Consider the following 25,712-nt stretch of genomic DNA (forward strand, 5'->3'; position numbering starts at 1 on the left):
AAACTGCTTGTAACTTCTGTTAAGAATGTCGTAGAGACATGAAACAAAGACCTCTATGTTGGTCTGACTAAGATCGGGACTCGGGACACGGCGGCGGTGGCGGCGGCCAACGGCGGACCCGACCAACGCTGCTTGCAGCTTTAATTATTCTTATTGTTGCTTTTTATTTTTATTCTTATTGTAATATTTTTATTATTATTATTTTACTTTTTAAATTGATCTCAACTCTGTACACTGCTGCTGGAATTTTAATTTTCCTTAAGGAACTCTCCTGAAGGAATCCATAAAGTACTATCTATCCATCTATCTATCTATCTATCTATCTATCCATCTATATGGTTCCTCTGAATGCAGTTGGCTCTTAACCTCCCTGTCGAAATTTTTCGCCCATTGCAGCCCCCCTCTCCAAAAGTTTGTACACCCCTTATCTAGACGAATGGCTAAGTCAATGAGTGTGTCAAGGTTAGCAGTTTTTGTCGCCTTGTGAAAAAGGCTGCTTAAAGCAGCGTCAATAAATCCGCTCTCTGCAGCTAGAATACGGAAGTATTTGGAGTATGCGGCCACTGAGAGCTTGCCTTGCTTAAAGTCCAGCAGGAGGCTCCCAGCGTATCGACCTTTTAGGGAGTGATCAAAAACCTTCATTATTTCTATAGTAAACAAATGTAGTGGCGTGCGCACAGTAGAATAGTTCGTATTAACTGCCATGGCCCAAGTGACTGCTTTGTCTGATAGCAAGTTCATGATAAAAGCTATTTAGCCTGGAATAGGAACCAAGCTGTTGATCAAGTACTAACCAGCACTGATGAAGAAATTGTTCGCAGCAGCCAGACTCGCTGGTGAGGAATATTGGGCTCCCATGGAAAAGGAGGAATAGCCACTAGTGAGGGTGAAAAGGTCCGGTTCCAGACGTGACTCCCTTCCGGTTGACTCACAGTGCTGGTCTGATCGACACGCCGAGGGAAACAACATTGGCCAACACCGTCTAGAAGGCGGCCGTCAATTCACACAGCAGCTGGTCGTGATTATCAAAAATCTGTCCAAAACTAGTGAGCTTTACAGGGGTCCTTTTCTGCGGGGTCCATGTTGGCCATGCCAGTAGATTTGTCACGATCAGCTTAGGACCCCAACTCAGAGTAAACATTTTCACAGTATTAACAAAAAGCGTACTCAAAATGGAGTGAGTAAAAATAACAAAGGATGTACACAATAGGTGTGAAAAACTGTAAAGGAACACACAAGGTGTGGAGAGGAAACACCACACGGCAGCACTGGGGCAGAGCCGCAGGAAACAAGAAGCGTGAGTGGAGCCAAAGCAGAGGACATGAACACGGCTGGAATGGAAGGGTAAACCATCAGGAATCTACTGGCACAGAGTGAATGGACTGGATAGCTTCAATTGTCAGAAGGAAATGAGTATCGGGTGTGTGTGTGTGCAGTTGGCTCTGCCCCGTGACCCAGAAACCAGGCACTGCAACAAAAAGCAGACAGGCGGCAGCAGAGCTACCAGATAATGACCAATCATTTGTTTCACCCTGTATTTTTTGGAAGATGATTCCCCAAGAGCAGCAACACTTGAAATGCATTACTTTTTACATTTCACATGCTAAATCGCATCTAGACAGGGCTGGATGATCTTCATTGTTTTGTGACTACACTACCGATGGGTGTTAGCTTTCTGTGCTCTTCTTACCTGCACTAGTTTTTTTGTTTTTTTTAACATTACTAAATTATCATAATACCTGCACAGTGTCTCCTATCTCTGCATCCTGGGGTCACATTGCAAGCAATACAGTCAGCTTTTGACAAAAATACTCAGTTGACAAATAGTTGTGATATGATTGTCATGCAGGTCATATTTGAATGTTTTTATTTGTGGAAATAATTTAATCACTATGGGAAAGTGTAAAATAAATGTATAGTTGTGGGTCTAAAATAAATGTTAAGGTTTTTAAACAATTAATTGCGATTAATTACTGTGACGGACTCCCAGCCGTCCTCGTGTGGGTTGCGTTGACACTGGACACACGATGCATCGTAGCAGGTTTGATTTACTTTTATTGTTTCGCACAACCTTTCTTCGGGCCAGTCGGGCGCGCCCATTTCTAGTGCGCCGGTCCTGCTTCCTGGTCGCGCTGCATCTTTCGGTGCTCGCCTGCTGCGTCTGTGGCGGGGACTCATCTTGCCGTTCTCTGTTGTCGTGCTCGGGTTGCCGTGGTTTCCTCCTCTCTCTCCCGATCGTGCCCCCTTCGCCTCTCTTAAAGTCTAGGAGCAGATGCGCAGATTGTGAGCAGGTGTGTGTCCTACGCACCTGACTCCGATTGCCGTCCTTCTGCTGCTCGCGTGCGTCACGCCTCTTCTCGCCGCCGCATGCCCCGCCTCCTGGCCTCCATTCTGGTCCAGAACGCCTCTGTCCGCCCGCTGTCGGCCCGTCGGCTGCGTCTCTCCAACATTACAATTCATTGTTGTATCTCAATTTGTCAGATGTGGGCTTACTTTTCTTGGCTCCGGTATCGTCTTTTGGTATAGTATTGGCTGGCGACATGACTCGCTAAAGTTAGTGTCGTACTCGCTATAACACATTTTGTATTAGGGTGATACCTGACGCTTGAAGTTTCTCAGGGTTAAGCAATGTTATTGTAATACATTTTAAAGACAATGAAAATCATTTCTACAATTACATTAGGGTGTTAATTTTTCAATGACTCTGTCATGCCTGTAAATCAGGTTTTATGTTTGATCATGTTATGTTTTTTTTTTTTAACTCTTGTTTCCCGTTTTGCACTTCCTGGTTTTGTTTGTTTCCATAGTTACCCATTCATTTCCACCTGGTCTCCTAGTCACGCCCCGGTCCTCAGCTCTCACACCTGTTTCCAATTACCACAGCCAGTATTTAAGTCATTTGTTTTCTGTTCCTCGGCCTGGGAACTTTACTTTGTCAGGACTTTGACTTGGATTTGTTTTGCTTCTTCGACGCAGAGGGAATTTGGGACGAGCCAGGCGTGAATTAAGGAACATGATTAATTTATTTACACACTATAATACAAATACAGGGAAAACAAAGGGCGCGCTCAGTGGTGGATCAAAAACAGGGCTATGAAACAAAAGACTAGAATTGAGGCTATAACTATAAACATGAAACCAAAACACTTGCTCAATGGCATGAATAATAATGATTAATAAACAAAAACAGCAAGATGGCATGGCTTTGAACAACTAAAACAAAACACTTACTGTGACCAATAACAAGGGGCATGAATAGCAAGGTGCGTGGCAGGTGATCGAGGGCATGAAGGATGAGCAGCATAGGTAGGTAGGTAGATAGGCAGGCAAATTAAGTTCCCAGGCCGAGGAACAGAAAACAAATGACTTAAATACTGGCTGTGGTAATTGGAAACAGGTGTGAGAGCTGAGGACCGGGGCGTGACTAGGAGACCAGGTGTAAATGAATGGGTAACTATGGAAACAAACAAAACCAGGAAGTGAAAAACGGGAAACAAGAGTCCAAAAAACAAAACATAACATGATCAAACATAAGACCTGATTCACAGGCATGACAGACTCAATAAATATTATTCTAAACTTAACGCTTAATGTGCTGACTCAGGTCATCATATGCATCAGTACTAAGGCACCGTTTACACCAAGCCGGAGAAGGTTATCCATGGTAAATCACACCTAACCTTATCCGTGTCCACGCACACACAATGCCACCATTTAAGAACCCTGCCTCCCTCCGTCCGCCGACGCAACGAGACCTAGTACGCATGCGCGGAAAATGCGCACGTTTTATTCATCTAGTGTTGCTTTGTGTGCAAGTTCTTCAATTTAACTTATCAGAACAATATCCAGTGCTATGGTATTTCAATTAACTGGAATCCAGAGTGCTGTGGAGCCCTATCATAGTAAATCCCACCTGAGATATCATAAATTAATTAAATTTGTATTAGACACGTAAACAATGTGATGCCATTTTACATCAATCAATCTAGGATCTATATATCTGGTCAGGACTCTCCTCACTTGCCTTCACCTTCATTGTCCATTCATATTTGGTGACTTTAAATAACTTAGATTTATATCGCCCTTTTCTAAACACTCGAAGCGCTCACAGAGAAGTGGGACTCAACATTCATTCACACCTGGTAGTAAGCTACATCAGGAGCCACAGCTGCCCTGGGGTAGACTGACGGAAGCGTGGCTCCCAGTTTGCGCCTACGGCCCCTCCGACCACCACCTATAATTCATTCATCATTCGTTCACCAGTGTGAGCGGCACCGAGGGCAAAGGGTGACGTGTCCTGCCCAAGGACACAATGGCAGCAATTTTTTGGATGTCAATATGTGGGAAGCGAACCTGGAACCCACAGGTTTCTGGCCGGCCGCTCTACCCACTACGCCATGCTGCCCCACTTGAAATGCTCTGCACCTAGACGTTGAGTCCGCTACATACATGGCGAACAATAACTGATACGGTCTGCTTTGTCAGTCGAAAAGCATTTGCTGTTTTCCTCGACGACGAGGTAATGCAAAGCACACGCTATCTTTTTTTTATCATATCCACGGGATTCATGGATTCTCGTTGTCTCTCCTTCCACGAATGGACAAAGTTTTTCGCTAAGTAGCATCACAGCTGATAAGTTGTCTTGCTGTCTGAGAAGTGTTGTATCCCAAATAGCTGCAATCACTTTCTGTTAAGGTATTCATGTGTGATTTTCACACATGAGTGTGATTTATGGTGCAGGTAGCTGTACAATACAGTTGTTTTTTGTCTGGCGGTCGCACCTTCCATATTTCTCATGTCTGACACAGTGCATGGTTGACAAGTGGACAATCGCGCTCTGAACCTGAAAGAACGTATATCTAAATTAAAGATAATTTAGTGATGCTGTCTGCAGTCGGCGCTCAACAGCTTGTCTGTGCCTTCTCTGCAGATGGAGGTGGATGCAGACGATAAGTGCCATCGCACACGCTCCAAAGGTACCCGCACTGATACACACACACAGCCATTCAGGGTGACCTTCACTCCCCCAGCAGCCAAACACACTCACACATATATAGATTTTACACACGCCGCTGCACTTCTCGCAGACTGTCACACTTCAGTTGCCTGTGCACCCTGTTTCCTCACACCTTCTTTTCATACCAGGACACTGACGCCTTTTAAACCTCTGTTACAAATTAAATATTGTCAAAACATGTATGAAACAATACACAGTACCAAAAAAAAAAAATGGTCAAACTATATTGGCATATTAAAATATTCAGTCTCTGATATTTATTAAAGAATCATATTTATTAAAGACATTTTCTATGATGACAGCGTCCAAAATGTCACCAACAAACCCTGAAATCTCTGTTCCGCTACAATTCCACACAACATCCACTCGTTTAGTACCTAAAAAGGAGAGGCTAAATGTTCTCTTTTGATGTATTCTTTATTTCTTCTCGCTTAAAATAGAAAGAGTATCAAACATATTTGACAGCAGAAGAAATGGAGAACCGACCCTTGTCCTAACATGAAATGGATCAAGCACGCACTTGGTGGGGGTGATGATCAGATGACCCTTGATTGAGCCCTCTCTTGTCAGTCACAGGAAACCAAAATTGGGTCCCAGACAATCTGATGTACCTTAGGCCAGTGGTTCTCAAACTTTTTTCAGTGATGTACCCCCTGTGGACGTTTTTTTTGTTAATTCAAGTACCCCCTAATCAGAGCAAAGCATTTTTGGTTGAAAAAAAAAGATACAGAAGTAAAATACAGCACTATGTCATCAGTTTCTGATTTATTAAATTGTATAACAATACAAACTATTGCTCATTTGTAGTGGCTTTTCTTGAACTATATAGGAAAAAAAGATATAAAAATAAATAAAAACTTGTTGAAAAATAAACAAGTGATTCAATTATAAATGCAGATTTCTACACATAGAAGTAATCATCAACTTAAAGTGCCCTCTTTGGGGATTGTAATAGAGATCCATCTGGATTCATCAACTTCATTCTAAACATTTCTTCACAAAAAAAGAAATCTTTAACATTAATATTTATGGAACATATCCACAAAAATTCTAGCTGTCAACACTGAATATTCCATTGTTGCATTTCTTTTCACAGTATATGAACTTACATTCATATTTTGTTGAAGTATTAGTCAATAAATATATTTATAAAGGATTTTTGTATTGTTGCTATTTTGAGAATATTTGTAAAAAATCTCACATACCCCTTGGCATACCTTCAAGTACCCCCAGGGGTATGCGTACCCCCATTTGAGAACAACTGCCTTAGGCCACTGGAGTATATATTTGAATTAGTGCTGTCAAACAATCATCAAAAAAAAATCTGATTCAAACTTTTCAATTTTGATTAATCACAATTAATTGCACTTAATTACTTGCATAATTTAACTGAACATAAAAAGGACTCTAATATTTGGACACAAACGTAATTTTATGTCAGAATGTCATGCAGGAACATTTAGAAATGTTGTACTTTGTATATGCTTTTGCTCAAAACTTGATAACAATTTGATATAAAGTCCAGTCAGAGTGTATTTTGAAGCTAAATGTTTCCCCTAGCACAGTGGTCCCCAACCTTTTTGTATCCGCGGACCGGTCAACGCCTAATAATTTGTCCCGTGGCCCGAGGGGGGGTGGGTCCTTTTATTTTACTTTATTTTTTATTTTTTTCTTTGTCATGAAAAAGGGATGTTTTTGTCATGAAAAAGGAAGGTTTTTGTGGTTGGTGCACTAATTGTAAGTGTATATTGTGTTTTTTATTTTGATTTAATACATTTTTTTTTTTTTATTTATTTTTATTTTTTTTTAATAAAAATTAATAAAAAAATCTTCTGCGGCCCGGTACCAATCGGGGACCACTGCCCTAGCACACCAGTCAGTCTCCTCACTCATCTTTGCACTGATGTATGTTTTGACCAGGTCACTGACTGTACAACAACCCACACCGCCTTTCAAATAAACTGCGTGTTAATCTGCGTATATACATGATTAATGCAACATTTTTGTGAATAATCGCATGAGTTGATTGCATGTATTTTTAAACTATGGATTGAACTTTCATAGTATCATGTTAGACCCGCTCGACATCCATTGCTTTCGGTCCTCTAGTGGGTGGGTTGCCCACATTTGTGGTCCTCTCCAAGGTTCTCATAGTCATCATTGTCACCGACGTCCCACTGGGTGTGAGTTTTCCTTGCCCTTATGTGGGCCTACCGAGGATGTCATAGTGGTTTGTGCAGCCCTTTGAGACACTAGTGATTTAGGGCTATATAAATGAACATTGATTGATTGATTGAAACCGTAAGCGGACTCCATCTAGTGGTAGGCCAAATAATCACTTGACAAAAGTACTGATTTATTTTCTGATATTCAAACACAATCTAACGGTAATGTTGCAGTTGCCAAAAAGTAAATATACTCGTTAGATTAAAACCTTTGACTTGTTTTTTATGAATACTTGGGCCTACTATGTTAATGTATTTTAATGTTGGTTATTATGGTGGTTATCTGAGGTAGTATTATGGTGGTTTTCTGAGGGGGTACTTTGTGAAAAAAGTTTAAGAACCACTATTAATGCATTACACTTGACAGCCCTAGTTTAATCATCTGAGGAAATGCAGTTGTAATTACCTTAAAAGCCAAACAGGAAATAAAAGTATTAAAACCTTTTGTGCTCCGATTTTTGAAAAAAATTCAGCTCCAAAAAAAATATCAAACAAGTCATTTTTTTCTTTTTTCTTTTTTTTTACCCTTTTGAAGGCCATGTGATCAGACATTAAAATGTCTCATGTTAGGCAAATGTATGCTAATTGAAAACTGTGACATCAATGGATAAAAAGGCAAAGGATTAAATGTTAGGTGCTTTTGTTTAGGCCCGAATTTGACTGAGATTTGAGAAAAAAAAAAAAAAAGTATTATTTCCTTTTAAACATAAAGGATTTATTGTCACATAACTGCCAGTGTATCGTACACCTGTAAAAAAAATTGACAATAACATTTTAAAACCTAAGATGAAAAAATAATTTATATTTAGAAAATTCATGAATAATCAAGTAACAGAACAAATACCAAGGCCAAAATAGAGCAAAAATTTACTGAATAGACGTCAGCCTTTGTTGCCTGGTGTCCTTGAAAAACGGCCAAAAAGGACATTTTCAAATCTTCCGGCTTCAGCATTTGTGTGTAGACGGGTTCATCTGAACTTTTTGGTTTGTGTCATAACAAATGTTTATAAAGCTTATTTAAACTCTGAATTACGGGTGTTTGTTTAATTTTGTGCAGCAGTAGAGGTTAGGGCTGGGAGATATATAGTGATATATATGATATATCGCGGGTTTGTCTCTGTGCGATATAGAAAATGACTATATCGTAATATTCGAATATACTTTGCACGCAGGACTTTTAGCTGAGGGAGTACACTTCAGGCTCTCCTCGCTCTTTCCTGTCTCTCCTTCTCGCAGAAAAGCAGGCGCACATTCTTACATACGTCACAAACTGTCACGTCACACGTCCCAGAGCAGAGAGGTTGCGGCGTGGCTAACGTTAGCTGCTAACGTAGGCGTACGAGAGAACGATGGTGCGGATCTGGTAACAAATGAAGGAAGACAGACATAATTCCCGGTAAAAACAGCAGGGGGTCCATGGTCTGGCGGTGGTTCGGCTTCAAGTGGGAATATGTCGAACAGACAACTGTAATTTGTCAAGTGTGGGGCGAAAGTGTTGCTATAAAAAGTAGCATTACTGCTAATATGTAGCATCATTTGAAAAGTCACTCGCTAGAGAATGAAGATAATTTTATAACCGTAGTAACCTACCACATAGTGAAGGATGAATACTATTTGATTTCCTATTATGCAGCTCATTTTTATTTGACACTTAAAATGTCTCCGACAATCTTGCACTTTATGTTTTGGAAATGACTTGAATGTTTGTGCCATTGCTTAATAACTTTAATAAATACAGTTTTGGTCAATTGACTTAGTTGTGATTTCCCTCTCTGCATGAAAGTTTAAAAGTAGCATATATTAATACAGTATGAAGAAGAATGTTTTAATGTAGACACATAGAATCATCAGACTGTTGTGATTATATGCATCAAGTGTTCATTCAAGGCCAAGGCAAAATATCGTAATATATATCGTATATCGTGATATGACCTAAAAATATCGCGATATTAAAAAAAGGCAATATCGCCCAGCCCTAGTAGAGGTGCCTTATTAACATGCACGGGCGTTTTAAAAAAAAAAAAGCATTAATGATGCTTCATGAGCTATGTGTAAGTGTGCACTGATTTAGAGATAATGTACACATCAATATGCACCTAATATACTGGTATCGCTAGATTGATAAACCGTGTTATAATATGACCAAGTCAACATTAGTTGGTTTCCAGGTTTCTGATTGGTCCAAATGCGTATGACGCCTTACGTGGAATTCCACTGGAAAAAACTGAGAAAGTGTGTGCATGTTGACTTAAACACAGCCATCTGTTTATTCCCGTTTAGTTTATTAATTTGTTTGGCAGTTGTTTAGGTAAATGTATGTCATGTTGACATATATTGTGTTTTGGTCTTTGCATTCACAACAAACACAGCAAATGTGATCACTTCTAAATTTTTCACAAATTGCACTTTTTGTATTTTGCTTATCTTCTTCGGGTGAGATGAGTGCTGTTGTCTCGTTACATTAGAACTTTTATTTCTTGGCTTTATTTATTTTCTTGGCAACTTAGTATTCAATTCTCAGGGTTTGTTTTTAAATTGCAACTGAACAATTCTGGAATTAAGTATTTTGAAAAAAAAATTAGTTCAGCCAATAGCAATACAACTCGCCTTCTCTTGGATGTGTGCCAACTCTGTTGTGAATATAAAATAGTCCAGGTGCCTAAAATGTTTTTTTTATTATTATTATTATCCAAGTGGATTAGCACATTAAACAATAATTGAAATATTTTGTTTGAATTTGACATGGATTTTTTATTTCAGTCTGAGTAGAAGGTCAGTGGTCCAGGTCATGGTAATGAATTCTGAAAAGAACACAACTTGTTGTTATGCTGTTGTTGACCAGCCACACCGGAGAAAGCAAGGCAAGGTTATTATTAGACCACAATTTATAAGCCAGCCAAGTCAAAGTACTTTACAAATGCAAAACAAAGAATAATAATCACAAATTGATTCAATTAAAAGCAAAGAGTGAAGATACAATCAGTTTTCATATGCGCAGTTAAATAAATAAATAAATAATAATGCTGCATTTCATTATTGCCAAAGTTGAGGCCTGCCTCACATCTTCTGGACAGTTCCAAATGTTAGAATCAAAAAATAAAATGCATCCTCAGCATGTTTCATCCTTACTCTGGGTTCATATGGCTCCAAGGTACATGAGTGGGGTTGTTTTTGAAGTCTAATCTTTCAGCGACAGAAAGCCAGTGAGGTGAACTGAACCCTGGACTAATATGGTTGTATTTGCTGGTTCTAGTCAGGACTCGAGCAGCAGTATACTGGATGTACTGCGGCTTCTTTACAACTTGCTTAGAGAACTCAGTGTGAAGACCATCACAGTAGTCCAACTTGTTGAAGATTAGTCTTTCCAAGTTTGTTTAGACACTATTCCTGGGATTCTAACAATATTTTTTTCGGTGGTAAACATCTGATGATGTAATTTAATGTGGCTGTTAAAGTTCCAATCTAAGTCCATTACTACTCATAGTTTTTTAACCTACTTATTTCATTTTAAAGAAAGAACGTCAAGTGGCCTAGTGGTTAGACCAGGGGTAGGGAACCTATGGCTCGCGAGCCAGATGTGGCTCTTTTGATGACTGCATCTGGCTCTCGGATAAATCTGAGCTGACATTGCTGAAAATGATAAGTAATGAATAATTCCACTTGTAATAAGTGTTAAAAATAATGTTCAAAACATAAAACATTCTCATGCATTGTTAGTCCATCCATTCGTTTACTACAGCACCTGTTCAAGAAGTTGCGTTAAGAAGTTATTTATTTATTATTGGTTAGTGTGGGGCATGAGAGCCCGTTTCAGGGTTACACTATTGTTTTATTTTTTAATAAGTCTCTCAGTTTCTTTACAGCAATTGTATTTTTCTCTTTTGTTCTCGCTCGCGCTCTGGCTCCAGCCCCAACCCCGTCTCTCTTCCTGGCTGCTGCTTATAACAGAGCAACAGGCGATTAAATAATAAGGCTCAGGTGGGCCATCTACGCAGCTCTCGCTGATTTCGAGGCCGGTCCTGGCACACCCCAGTTTGCTTCAGGCCCGCGGGCCACACTCCCTCCACAGTTAGCTTCAGAATAACAATGTTATTACAAAGAATAAGAGACCTACTATACTCTAGAAATGTTGGTCTTACTTAAAATGCATGTGTTTAGTTGTGTTCAGTGTTAAAAAAAACATTATATGGCTCTTACGGAAATTTTTAAATATTTGGCTTTTTGGCTCTCTCAGCCAAAAAGGTTCCCGACCCCTGGGTTGGAGTGTCCGTCCTGAGCTCGGTAGTTTGTGAGTTCAAACCGCGGCCGAGTCATACCAAAGACTATAAAAATGGGACCCATTATCTCCCAGCATCAAGGGTTTGGAATTGGGGGTTAAATCACCATAAATGACAACGGGCGCAGCCACTGCTGCTGCCCACTGCTCCCCTCACCTCCCAGGTGGTAATCAAGGGTAATGGGTCAAATGTAGAGAATAATTTTGCCAAACCTTGTGTGTGGTTGATGTGTGTGTGTGTGTGTGTGTGTGTGTGTGTGTGTGTGTGTGTGTGTGTGTGTGTGTGTGTGTGTGTATGTGTGTGTGTGACAATCATTGGTACTCTAACTTTTAACTTTAAGAAGACTAATGACATTTTCTCTTTCTCTCAATTTCAATTAGCTCTAAATTTAGCCAAAGAAGAATGTTTTGCATCCACACAATGATCTTGTTGATGCAGAAACAAATAAAATCAACAGGCCAAAGTTCACTTGCCATCAGTGAGACATAGATTTGAGTGTCATTTGCATCGTTGTGGTAAGAAAACTCTTAGGTGGCCTAATAACAGCCGCAGGTACAAATTGAACAATACCGGTCCAAGAATTGACTCCTGGGGAACGCCACAGGTCATAGCCATTTGGTGTGAGACAAAGTTATCCTGTATGCGAAGGCCGGACTTGAACAGAGAAATGGCAACGGCAGTATCATGGACGCGCCTACCAGTGACATAAAAGGGAGACTGCACTCTTTAAATTTAGAACGTAATGAAGCCTTTCTGACAAAAAGTGAAACGTCTTCAACAAACAAGATTCCAGCTGCCTCGATTCCTCAACCTGTGTCAACTTTGATTTTGTTTTTCCAATACATACAAATGTATCAGATATGATTTTTTAAATTTTTTTATTTACGTTACAAAAATGAAGGATAGAATAAGCAGGTGAAAAGCTATTTTTTTTCGAAAATAGGAGAATTATATTTAAAAATAATAGTAATTTTTAGATATTTACACAAATGTATATCGATATTTTCACCACCATAAATGTTAAGTTACACGGATCAAACATCCTATTGATGCAACATTCAGCAGGTTTAACATAAATGTTTGCACGTTTTCTTCTTTCCTAATCAATATTTCTCTTTCACCTTTTCAGTGGCTGTGGATCCTGCATTAACGGAGCTTTTCAGGTCAGTAAAACTTCAAAAGTATTTCCTCTCCAGGCTTGACATAGACACTCATAAAAGCAATCGCACAGTGAGAAACCTGCACTTACATTCAGACAAGCCCAAACCCATGTTGTGTTCATGCTGAGGTGAAAACACTCAAAGACATCTTGTTTAGACTGAATCTCTCATGATCCGCCACTCGGATCATGGCATATTCTGGTTTAGTATTCGACTTCCTTAGTTCCTGGTGGCACTTACTGTTTTGTTCCCGTTGCCATAGTTACATATTTGTGCCACCTGCCGTTTGTTCTTTTCACGCACCTGCTCTCTGATTATCTCCTTATTTAAGCATGCCTTTGTTTGCCATTCGGTCTCGGATTCTCATTTGCTTCCATGCAACAGGTGACGTCGCTCTTGTGGTAATTACTTTTGTGTACTTTAGCTTCCACGCTGTTCTGTTGTTTGTCCCTAGCTCATGCTAGCGCTTTCTGTTGGTTTTGTTTGTAGTGCCTTCGTGCAAGTGTTTTAGTTCTTAGCTCGTTTTTATAGATAAATAAATCATCGTTCTTACCTTCACGCTGTGTCCTACTCAAACTGCCTCCACGAGAGAACAAGAACCACACCACGATGCCAGCAAAGCGTCACAGGATCGACGTACTCCAACTCTAGAATAGTTGTTGTATCAGTAAAATATCCCCTGAAAACCACCATCCTCTGCAATGGACATTTTTTTTCAATAAAAAGACCAAAGGGGACAAGAATGGGTTCACCATGGGCACCAAGCCCAGAATGTAGTGCTATACCACTGAGAAAAATGAGTAACTCTGAGAAACTAACCAAAAACGAATGTCTACTGCAAAGGATGCTGGTCCTTTGACAGATTTGCAAGAGTAGTTAGTGTCAAATCATGAAGGGAATTATTAGCATAGCTTTGCACCTTGAACTTCCTAATTGTCGCAAAAGAAGAACAAAAGTATTTCTTCCGTCTCGTTGATACAATTGCAGTGTGAAATATTAATATTTTGCAACAGAGTTTCTCCACTTGTAGTGCTTCAACTCTAAATTATTCTGTTTTTGAAGTTAATAGTTACACCCAATTATTAATTCATTAGCCATGCAGTGCAACTCATTTTACCTCATATTGACGCCCACAGCCTTAAAGATCGTATTGGGTAGTTTGAGTGGGTGGAAGGTGGAACATATTTATTCATTCTGATTCATCTGTAATTTGATTTTTTTTTCTTGGAATTACAGTTGTGGTCAAAAGTTTACATACACTTGTAAAAAACATAATGTCATGGCAGTCTTGAGTTTCCAATAATTTCTTAAACTCTTATTTTTTTTGTGATAGAGTGATTGGAACACATACTTGTTGGTCACAAAAAACATTCATAAAGTTCGGTTCTTTTATAAATGTATTCTGGGTCTTCTGAAAATGTGACCAAATCTGCTGGGTCAGGAGTATACAAACAGCAATGTTCATATTTGGTTACATGTCCCTTGGAAAGTATCACTGCAATAAGGTGCTTTTGGTCGCCATCCACAAGCTTTTTGCAAGCTTCTGGTTGAATTTTTGAACACTCCTCTTGACAAAATTGGTGCTGTTCAGCTAAATGTGTTGTTTTTTTTTACATGGACTTGTTTCTTCAGCATTGTCCAAACGTTTGTCAGGACTTTGGAAAGGGCATTCTAAAACCTTAATTCTAACCTGATTTAGCAATTCCTTTACCATTTTTGACGTCCACCACCATGCTTGACAGTAGGAGTGGTTTTCCTGGGATTAAAAGCCTCATCTTTTCTCCTCAAAACATATTGCTGGGCATTTAGTACAAACCCCGTTTCCATATGACTTTGGAAATTGTGTTAGATGTAAATATAAACGGAATACAATGATTTGCAAATCCTTTTCAACCCGTATTTAATTGAATGCACCACAAAGAAAAGATATTTGATGTTCAAACTCATAAACGTGCCAAAGTGGTTGGGAAAGGGCATGTTCACCACTGTTACCCATCCATCCATTTTCTACCGCTTATTCCCTTTTGGGGGCGCGTGGGGCGCTGGCGCCTATCTCAGCTACAATCAGGCGGAAGGCGGGGTACACCCTGGACAAGTTGCCACCTCATCGCAGGGCCAATACAGATAGACAGACAACATTCACACTCACATTCACACACTAGGGCCAATTTATTGTTGCCAATCAACCTATCCCCAGGTGCATGTCTTTGGAAGTGGGAGGAAGCCGGAGTACCCGGAGGGAATCCACGCATTCACAGGGAGAACATGCAAACTCCACACAGAAAGATCCCGAGCCTGGATTTGAACCCAGGACTGCAGGACCTTCGTATTGTGAGGCAGACGCACTAACCGCTCTGCCACCTTGAAGCCCCCACTGTGTTACATCACGCTTTATTTTAACAACATTCAAAAAATGTTTGGGAACTGAGGAAACTAATTGTTGAAGCCTTGAAACTAGAATTCTTTCCCATTCTTGTTTTATGTAGAGCTTCAGTCGTTCAACAGTCCGGGGTCTCCGCTGTCGTATTTTACGCATCATAATGTGCAACACATTTTCGATGGGGGATAGGTCAGGACTGCAGGCGGGCCAGAAAAGTACCCGCACTCTTTTTTTTTTTTTTACGAAGCCACGCTGTTGTTACACGTGGTGAATGTGGCTTGGCAGTGTCTTGCTGAAATAAGCAGTGGCGTCCATGAAAAAGACGGTGCTTAGATGGCAGCATATGTTGTTCCAAACCCTGTATGCACCTTTCAGCATTAATGGTGCCTTCACAGATGTGTAAGTTACCCATGCCTTGGGCACTAATGCATCCCCATACCATCACAGATGCTGGATTTTGAACTTTGCGTCGATAAAAGTCTGGATGGTTCGCTTCCCCTTTGGTCCGGATGACACGATGTCGAATATTTCCAAAAACAATTTTTCCTCTTTGCATCAGTCCTTCATAGATGATCTCGGGCCCAGAGAACCCGGCGGCGTTTCTGAATGTTGTTGATAAATGGCTTTCGCTTAGCATAGTAGAGCTTTAACTTGCACTTACAGATGTAGCGACAAACTGTATTTAGTGAAGTGTTCCTGAGCCCATGTGGTGATATCCTTAAGAGATTAATGTCAGTTTTTGATACAGTGCCGTCTGAGGGATCGAAGGTCACGGTCATTTAATGTTGGTTTCCGGCCATGCCGCTTACGTGGAGTGATTTCTCCAGATTCTCTGAACCTTTTGATGATATTATGGACCGTAGATGTTGAAATCCCTAAATTTCTTGCAATTGCACTTTGAGAAAAGTTGTTCTTATACTGTTTGACGATTTGCTCACGCAGTTGTGGACAAAGGGGTGTACCTCGCACCATCCTTTCTTGTGAAAGACTGAGCATTTTTTGGGAAGCTGGTTTTATACCCAAACATGGCACCCACCTGGTACCAATTAGCCTGCACACCTGTGGGATGTTCCAAATAAGTGTTTGATGAGCATTCCTCAACTTTATTAGTTTTTATTGCCAACTTTCCCAACTTCTTTGTCACGTGTTGCTGGCATCAAATTCTAAAGTTAATGATTAAAAGCAAAAAAAAAATGTTTATCAGTTTGAACATCAAATATGTTGTCTTTGTAGCATATTTAACTGAATATGGGTTGAAAATTATTTGCAAATCATCGTATTCCATTTATATTTACATCTAACATAATTTTCCAACTCGTATGGAAACGGGGTTTGTATTTTATACGTGCACAGGAAGCCAGTGCAAGTGAGCCAGTACAGGCGTAATATGATCAAACGTTCTTGTTGTTGTCAAAAGTCTAGCAGCCGCATTTTGTACCAACTGCAATATTTTAATGCTAGACATAGGGAGGCCCGGGCAGCACGGTGGAAGAGGGGTTAGTGCAGGGATGTCAAACTCAAATACAGAGTGGGCCAAAATCTAAAACTGAACAAAGCCGCGGGCCAAGGTTGAACAAATTAACCTTTTAAAAGGGACCCAAACAAGTTTTGCATTGAACATTGAACAAGCAAGGCTTATATACAGTAACTTTATAGTGACATGCAAACTCGAGTTTCAAATAATAATAATAAAAAAATATAAATGGCATATCAAAAAAAATGTAAATACAAATTTAATGCCTCTTTTCTATTTGCAGCCTTCAGAGATAAATATCAGAATATATTGTAGCGTCCCGAAAGAGTCAGTGCTGCAAGGGGTTCTGGGTATTTGTTCTGTTGTGTTTATGTTATGTTAGAGCGCAGATGTTCTCCCAAAATGTGTTTGTCATTCTTGTTTGGTGTGAGTTCACAGTGTGGCGCATATTTGTAACAGTGTTAAAGTTGTTTATACGGCCACCCTTAGTGTGACCTGTATCGCGGTTGACCAAGTATGCCTTGCATTCACTTAGTATGTGTGTGTAATTGCCGCATATATTATGCGAGTAGGCCTGCATGCTGTTTGTATGGAGCAAATGCGGACTTGACGACAGGTTGTAGAGAATGCTAAAGGCAGTGCCTTTAAGGCACGCCCTCACTATTGTTGTCCGGGTGGAAATCGGAAGAATGCTTGCCCCGGGAGATTTTCGGGGGGGGTACTGAACTTCGGGAGGATTGGCAAGTGTGAGAAATTGTGGTATTACAGCGGCACCGCTGCTGTGTAATAATGGCGGGCCAGCTGTAATGTTAATTTGATATTGCCTCAAGGGCTGAATAAATTACACGGCGGGCCAAATTTGGCCCGCAGGCCAGAGTTTGACACCCATGGGTTAGTGCGTTTGCCTCACAATACGAAGTAGTCCTGGGTTCAATGCCTGGCTCGGGATCTTTCTGTGTGGAGTTTGCATGTTCTCCCCGTGAATGCGTGGGTTCCCTCCGGGTACTCCGGCTTCCTCCCACTTCCAAAGACATGCACCTGGGGATAGGTTGATTGGCAACACTAAATTGGCCCTAGTGTGTGAATGTGAGTGTGAATGTTGTCTGCCTATCTGTGATTAGATGGTGACTTGTCCAGAGGGTACCCAGCCTTCCGCCCAAATGCAGCTGAAATAGGCTCCAGCACCCCCTGCGACCCCAAAAGGGACAAGCGGTAGAAAATGGATGGATTTCTAACAGGCACATTCCCAGACAAAATGAATGAATGTGGTCTGTCTATCTGTGTTGGCCCTGTAATGAGGTGGCGACTTGTCCAGGGTGTATTCCGCCTTCCGCCCGATTGTAGCTGGGATAGGCACTAGCGCTCCCCGCGACCCCAAGGGGGAATAAGCGATAAAAAATGGATGGATGGTTGGATAGGGAGGCCCGAAAATAATACATAAAAAGTAATCGAGACGAGACATAACGAATGCATGAATAATGATCTCAACGTCGCTGGTGGACAAAATGAAACCAATTTTAGCGATATTACGGGGATGAACCCACATTTAAACTACACTTATGCCAGTGTGGGTGGCAATGGGAGCAAGGTGGATGAAGTATCTTGCCCAAGGACGCAACAGCAGTGACTAGGATAATGCAAACTGGATTTGAGCCAAGAACCCCCAAGAGTCTGGCCAGCCGCTTTACCATCTGAGCCACGCCGCCCTTAGCTTTGTACATATTTTTTTTTATTTCGGGCTGAGGTTTGTATATCAAAAAGTTCGACCAATTGGGGGTTCATAAATCGAGGTTCCACTGTATGTCTCTGTTGGTGTAAAAATCCACACCCATGCTGTACAAGATACTGTATATGCTCTGGTTTCTGGATATCAGCAGCAACACTTCCTCACTGCTTGCCATTTTAATGTGCCTGCCACTTACGGGGCTTAACAGAGCCTTTGTCAGAGTTTATTTGCTCGTGTTCCACAATGTGCGGCAGAGTCTCTTGGGAGAAAGAGGCATGTAGCCCCATGGATGTGTGTGGTTCATGAATGTTAGTCACTCAGCCTACCAATCCCCACTGCAGACCCTGCTGCCAGCCGCCATGTTAGTCAAAGAGGGCAGAATTAACATGTTTTATTCGAACACGCACGCATTATGTTTGACGTTTACTGTGTGTTCCTCATTAATTACACAGATTAAGGAATAATCCCGAATGTGTCTATTTCAGTGTCCTTTGCTTGTCTTTGCAAGTTGTTTCCACCCCAACAATGTGTGACTCTTATTTGTCCTTGACCATGTGTTAGGAGGGCTGCAGCAAAGATAAGATTCCTGCCTATTTATATCAATAAATAATATTGCACCTGGAAGATTACTTCTGTGTTGCCTTTAGCTGATATCCATAGATAGTATAGGAGGACTGGCTTCCCAATGCTCCATCCTCAATACGCTCCTTCCTTTTGCCGTTTTAAGTCACTGGCTCCTCCCTCACTTAACCCGCTTGCTCACTCTTCTGCTGCCTGCAGATAGTAATTAATCAGGGGATCAATACAAGGCCTATCTCCAAGTTGGGGCGTCCATAATGTCGATAATGTGGCTCGATGGCCCCTCTCTCTAGAGAGCTGATAGTCCTCAGGACAAACACGTTTGACTTTCTGGAGAGCAGCCTGGGTTGGGCTTGTGTTTGACTATGGAGACTCGGGTTGTACGGTATACCGGTATTAGTATAGTAACTCGATGCTAATGAATCATATTCGGTACTATACCGCCTCTGAAAAGTAACGCCTCATACACACACACACACTTGTGTGTTTACAAGCCCTGAAAAACATTTTTTTACAGTGATTTGGTTGAAAACAGTTTTTATAAATATGTGTAAAACTAAAAACCTTAATTACTGTAGGTTTTTGACTTTTTAAGAGGGGATTTACATCTACAACATATCTAGCAGAACCTCCCTAAATTATTTGTTTTGGCCTTTTAAAATAAGAAAGTGCCAACAAAATCAATGCGCCTAAAGACTTAAGAAAAAAAAAAATGTCGCACATGTGTGAAAACGGATTTCAATGCTTTTATCGCATTTTGCTCCTAAAATAAATCCATCCACAGATTCTAAAAAAATAGTAACATTTTCGCCCATCTGTAAGCATGTATAAAATCAACTTCAACCATAGCCAAATGATTGATCGATCACGCTGAGAGCCTGCTAAGCCAACAGAAACTGCTCAAGCAAAATTACTGAGCGTGGCTCGCTGATGTCACATGTCGCTAGACAACAGGCACCGCCTTTTAAGAAGGCAGTTGCACACACTGATACTTATATTAACTGCATTGTGCCAGATTTGAATTTTTTTATCTTTTTTTATTAACTACCCACATTTACTAAAAAGTAATTCTGTTAGTACAGGGGTCACCAACCTTTTTGAAACCAAGAGCTACTTCTTTGGTACTGATTAATGCGAAGGGCTACGAGTTTGATACACACTTAAATAAATTGCCAGAAATAGCCAATTTGCTCAATTTACCTTTTAATAATAAAATCTATATGTATAAAAAAAATGGGTATTTCTGTCTGTCATTCAGTCGTACATTTTTTTCCTTTTACGGAAGGTTTTTTGTAAAGAATGAATGATGAAAAAAGCACTTCATTGAACCAGGGGCGTCACTAGACCTAATACTGTACTGGGGCACACCTGGGGCACAAATAATTAATGTGAGCGTGCAAAGCGCGCAAGCAAAAACATTTTTAGCACTTATTTATCATAAAAAATACATAAATAGTGCTTTAAACTATGAAATCATATCAGATGATGTTGTATGGATCTTTGATTAACCACCTGAAATTAACTAATGCATTTGACCTACTTGTGCACTTTTTTACTCCAGACTTCTAAACTGCTACTGGTAGAAGTAAAAAGGAAGAGCAATGAATCTTTTTGAAATATATATTGCAGTAATCATCTGCAAATTTAACATCTACAAAATAAAAACAAAAAATAAAGCACCCCTACATCTCTGGGTTCTTTTATATTATTTAATTTCCATTTATGGCAATGTGGCTAATCCTATTTCAGATACACAAAACTATAAAATATACACAAAACAATAAAGCCACAATAGTAAAATAAATTAACAACTGTTGTGTGTCTGTTCAGGGAATCATTTTCTGAGAAGTAAACTGTAACGTCTCCTTTTCATTTTTGCAAAGTGGTCAATCACTCTGGACAGACATGGAAATATTACAGTAACTGTTATACAGTTGACTAGTGGTTCCCAACTGGTGGGTCGTGACATAAAGGTGGATTGTGAGTCAAATTGTGGCAACAAAACCAGATTATTTTAGCCTTTTTTCTAGTGACTATTAGTGAGTATTTTAGCAAAAGGCAAACCGACTAACAAGTTGGAGGAGTTCTCAGGACAGACATGGAAATATATTTTCAAAAAATCTAAATGGGGCAACAAACCCCGATATTTTCACCCATCTTTCTGAAAACAAATACAGAAATGTTACTATTTTTTCTGGAAACAAAACCAGATGCTTTAGCTGTAGCCATTTTTCTGGTGACAAAACAAGATTATTTTAATCAAAGTCACACTGATTAACAAGACAAGTCTACTGTGCTATTTTTCTGTGAAATAAACTTGAATGATTTAAAAATTTGCCTCACGACTTGATGATATGGAAAAATGTTTTTCTTCCTGAAGATAAAACCATTTGAGAAGCAATCAACTCACACATGCTGACTCCAAATCATCATTGATGCAGAACCAGCAGACAATAACCCACATTATGTTTCATGTTCATTGGAAATTCCCCCGACAGCTCGTACAGCAAATGAATATGTTTGTCTTGATACAAGGAATAACGTTAGCTAACTTAGCATCAACTTAAGACAATGATGTTGCCTAGCTAGCTAGGACTTCACTTACATCTCTCATTCCTCGCTTCTTCTCTGCTGCGGGCAAATAACTTTCTTAAATCCATCTAGGAGTTACAGTTTGAGTCAAATCAAAATCAAAATATTGTAATTAGCAAATTGTTGTTGGCTAACGTTACCTACCTCACACAGTGATTCGAATCCCTCCCCTCTCTCTCTCTCTCTCTCTCTCTCTCTCTCTCTCTCTCTCTCTCTCTCTCTCTCTCTCTCTGTCTCCCTCTCTCTCTCTCTCTCTCTCTCTCTCTCTCTCTCTCTCTCTCTCTCTCTCAACCGAAGTCTCGATCCACACGTGAATAAATTACCATATTAAGTAGCCATGTGCTCACTGTTTCGTGGAGTGAACACAGTAGCAATCAATTACCATACTAAGTAGTATGTTACTGTTGTCTATGTTATGTAGACTTAAAACTCTGAAGCGTTTTTTTTTTATTAGTGAAATTTTTACTGAGGCACTGCAGATCAAAAGTGGGGCACGTGCCCCACTGAAATATGTCTGGCGACGCCCCTGTATTAAACGGTTTGAAAGAGGCAAAAACACGAAAAAAATTAAAATAACATTTAGAAAAATAGTTTATCTTCAATTTCGACTCTTTAAAATTCAAAATTCAACCGAAAAAAATGAATAGAAAAACTACCTAATTCGAATCTTTTTGAAAAAAAAAAAAAAAAATACTTTATGGAACATCATTAGTAATTTTTTCGGATTAAGATTAATTTTACAATATTGATGACATGTTTAAAATAGGTTAAAATCCAATCTGCACTTTGTTAGAATATATGACAAATTGGACCAAGCTATATTTCTAACGAAGACAAATCATTTTTCCTTGTAGATTTTCCAGAACAACATTTTTTAAAAGAAATTCAAAATACTTTGAATTAAGATTTAAATTTGATTCTACAGATTTTCTAGATTTGCCTGAATAATTGTTTTAAATTTCAATCATAATTTTGAAGAAATATTTCACAAATATTCTTTGTCAAAAAAGCAGAACCTAAAATGAAGAATTAAATTAAAATGTATTTATTATTCTTTACAATAAATACAAAAAAATACTTGAACATTGATTTAAATTGTCACGAAAGAAGAGGAAGGAATTTAAAAGGTAAAAATGTTTATGTGTTTAAAAATCCTAAAATCATTTTTAAGGTTGTATTTTTTCTCTAAAATAGTCTTTATGAAAGTTATATGAAGCAAAGTAAAAAAATAAATTAATTTATTTAAACAAGTGAAGACCAAGTCTTTAAAATATTTTCTTGGAGTTTCAAATTCTATTTGAGTTTTGTCTCTCTTAGAATAAAAATTGTCGAGCAAAGCGAGACCAGCTTGCTAGTAAATTAAAAAAAAAAAAAAAAAATAGAGGCAGCCCACTGGTAAGTGCTGCTATTTGAACTATTTTTAGGAAGGGCCAGCGGGCTACTCATCTGGTCCTTACGGGCCACCCGGTGCCCGCGGGCACCTTGTTGGTGACCCCTGTGTTAGTATTTCAAGTACACTTTAGGTATAGTAACAAGTAACCATAATTATTGACTTCTTAAAAGTGATTTTCAGAACACAGCGTCATGAAGCAGTTGGCATGTTGGTGTTCCTGGCTAACATCTTTTTGTGTATTTCCTATAATAATGTTTACCTATAACAACACCATTTTTAAAGGTCAATTGTTTTCATGTTGCTGCTGACGTCAATATTAACACGTTGAAAATCTTATTCGGGTGTTACCATTTAGTGCTCAATTGTACGGAATATGTACTGTACTGTGCAATCTACTAATACAAGTTTCTAGCAATCAATCAATCAATCAAAACAATTTTAAAAACCATGTCTTCTAAACCAGGGCACTTTATTTCATTTTTTGTGTTTTTGTTAGCAGAAAATTTGAGCATAGCTAAATGTATGTGTAGAGGCAGGGATTTGTTTCTCACTTGTCACCTGGGATAGTGGGTGTGGCTACATGTGTGTTGGCAGAGTGTGTGTGTGTGGGAGGCGTGTTTGTGGAGCTGAATGATTGCTGAATGAATATCACTTGCACTTGTCTGGGGGAATTGTTTTTGGCTTGTTTGGAGAGAGTGTGAACCTAGGTGCCGTTACTTCTGTTGACCGGAAAAGGACTGCAAAGGAACCATAAACCATCTGAATGTAATGTACTGTATTTTTACTCAAAGGGACAATAAATCACCCTCAAAACAGCAATAATTATTTCATGTTGCATCCTTGGACCTAGTGTGTCAGACAGAGCCCTGCTTTCCACTCTCAGTGACTAATTGGTTTTTGATAGTCACACAACAGTATGTTTTAAAAGAAGATTGCAGATTATATTTGACGTTTGTTTCATTATTTTCAAGCTTTTTTTAATCAATTGTTGGTACTAGTTTTTGTGTGTTTGGGATCCCCATCAGTCCCGAAAATTTCAAATCAAGACATGGTGGAGATATTCAGTTATAAAAATGAAAATTCTGCGATGAGGTGGCGACTTGTCCAGGGTGTACACTGTACATTGTAGCTGAGATAGGCACCAGCGTCCCCCGCGACCCCAAAGGGAATAAGCGGTAGAAATGGATGGATGGAACAATGAATATTTCCATTCATGGGTTAGTTTATGGGCCAAACAATATTGGGATATGATTTCTATATCCACATCCCCCAGCCCTACACTTGTGTTAGCGACAGGGCTGGCCCAGCTTTGGGATGTTCTCTGTGTTTAGTTGAATGTTACAGTAGGCCTTGTGATGGCATTGTTTTCATATGTATGAGTGCACGTGTGTACCTTGTTTGAGGGTTAATAATGACATTTTGATATTTAAGACATTTTATACTGCTACAAAAAAATGTCTGTGCTACAAAAAGAAATCTGTGCTATTATTTTTTTTTTTTTCATTTCGTAGTGCCGGTGCTCCTAGTGAAAATGCTAAGTCATTATTCACTAAAATATGGTTAGAAATCAAATTGAGGAGAGATTAACTGATTTATGTAGGATTATCATTAGTGGATAATACGAATGATAAGAATTTTTAATGATTAATGGTACATTATTACTGCCTGTCCTGTGGGTTAAACTTCCCGGTTTTGAAAAACGAGTCAAATTTGTGTTTCTAACTTTAATCAGGGGTCATTGAATGCACCACAGTTGTGTTATGAGATGCAAACGTGCGAAATAACTTTGTCCTATGCTGCCACAGCTAGATTTATTATACATTTACCTTTCTTCTTTCACATCTTCCTTGTTCTAAAATGTTGGTGTTGTGTGTGAATGGTTACAGATGAGCTTTGATGACATGATGACGTCTGTGTTCGAACTAAGCTTTTCTGAACAAACTATTTTACATTTTTGATAGAAAGTGCAGGTCGTCGAAGACATTCTTAATTTGATTCAAGCAACCTTACTATTGAACTATCACAGGGAAATATGGTTTTCGTAACATTATGAAGTTGTTTTTTAATTCAATAACGGCAAAACATGTTTAAACCTTACGAAAGCACAGGGGCCCCGGTACGATATTCCCACCCAGCCCTCCACTTTGCCACCGCAGTTTGTACTTGTTCGGATAGAAAACACTGTCCAAACACACAACCAATGCAAATCCTTCATCATATTTTGCCTCGTTCCTTTATTGTGACAAATGACCAAACAAGATCAAAAAGATAATTGTAGACAATTTAGTCTAATTATAGTGATGACAGTACTGGGGCGGCATGACCTGTCATAACTGTCATATTTCACTTGATTAAACAATGTATAATTACAACTTCTGTTTTTTAGTTTGACAGGAGTATCTACTTTTAAAGCATTCAGACACATAAATGAGTAAATATAAAAGTACCCTGTGCATAGAACTTAAAGTAATGCAACATATATGAGAATACCTTGTGGCTTTTCACACAAATATTTCACACTATGTACAAAGTGTGTCCTGAGGCTCCATTTTAGTGGAAGTTTTGCATAACTCTGAAAGTAGAACATGTAGTCCAGTACACAGTAGAGTCGGTGGTTCGAAACCAGACACTTCTTTCGTCACTGCTGTTCTGTTCTTGGTCAAGACACTTGGGGCATCACCGCTAGTATTGTGCACACAGTGATGCTTCACAGGCCAAGATGCTGACCTACATCCTGGATCTCGTCCATGCAGGGTGGCTGCCTCCTCTTCAATTAACCACAAAAAACTGCTAAACTTTAACAAAAAGGCTGAACTATCAACGCTAATAACATAAAGCTTTGTCTTTGTATGTATATATATAGTACAGGCCAAAAGTTTTGACACACCG

General features: G+C 39.4%; 1 protein-coding gene across 8 annotated transcripts in view; it reads left to right on the forward strand.

Moving 5' to 3' along the window:
* The window catches only part of myt1lb (myelin transcription factor 1-like, b), a 598,322-nt gene that overhangs the window by 361,404 nt on the left and 211,206 nt on the right, over positions 1-25,712 (forward strand). For 5 of the 8 annotated variants that reach the window (XM_061895654.1, XM_061895656.1, XM_061895655.1 and 2 more), the window contains 2 exons: positions 4,931-4,976; positions 12,649-12,682. In XM_061895654.1, coding sequence (XP_061751638.1) covers positions 4,931-4,976; positions 12,649-12,682 — 80 coding nt within the window. The remainder of the gene's footprint in view (positions 1-4,930; positions 4,977-12,648; positions 12,683-25,712) is intronic. The other 3 variants (XM_061895661.1, XM_061895660.1, XM_061895659.1) reach the window with 1 other exon arrangement.

The sequence above is a fragment of the Nerophis ophidion genome, linkage group LG03 (genome assembly GCF_033978795.1).
Source record: "Nerophis ophidion isolate RoL-2023_Sa linkage group LG03, RoL_Noph_v1.0, whole genome shotgun sequence".
In the NCBI taxonomy this organism is placed as follows: domain Eukaryota; kingdom Metazoa; phylum Chordata; class Actinopteri; order Syngnathiformes; family Syngnathidae; genus Nerophis; species Nerophis ophidion.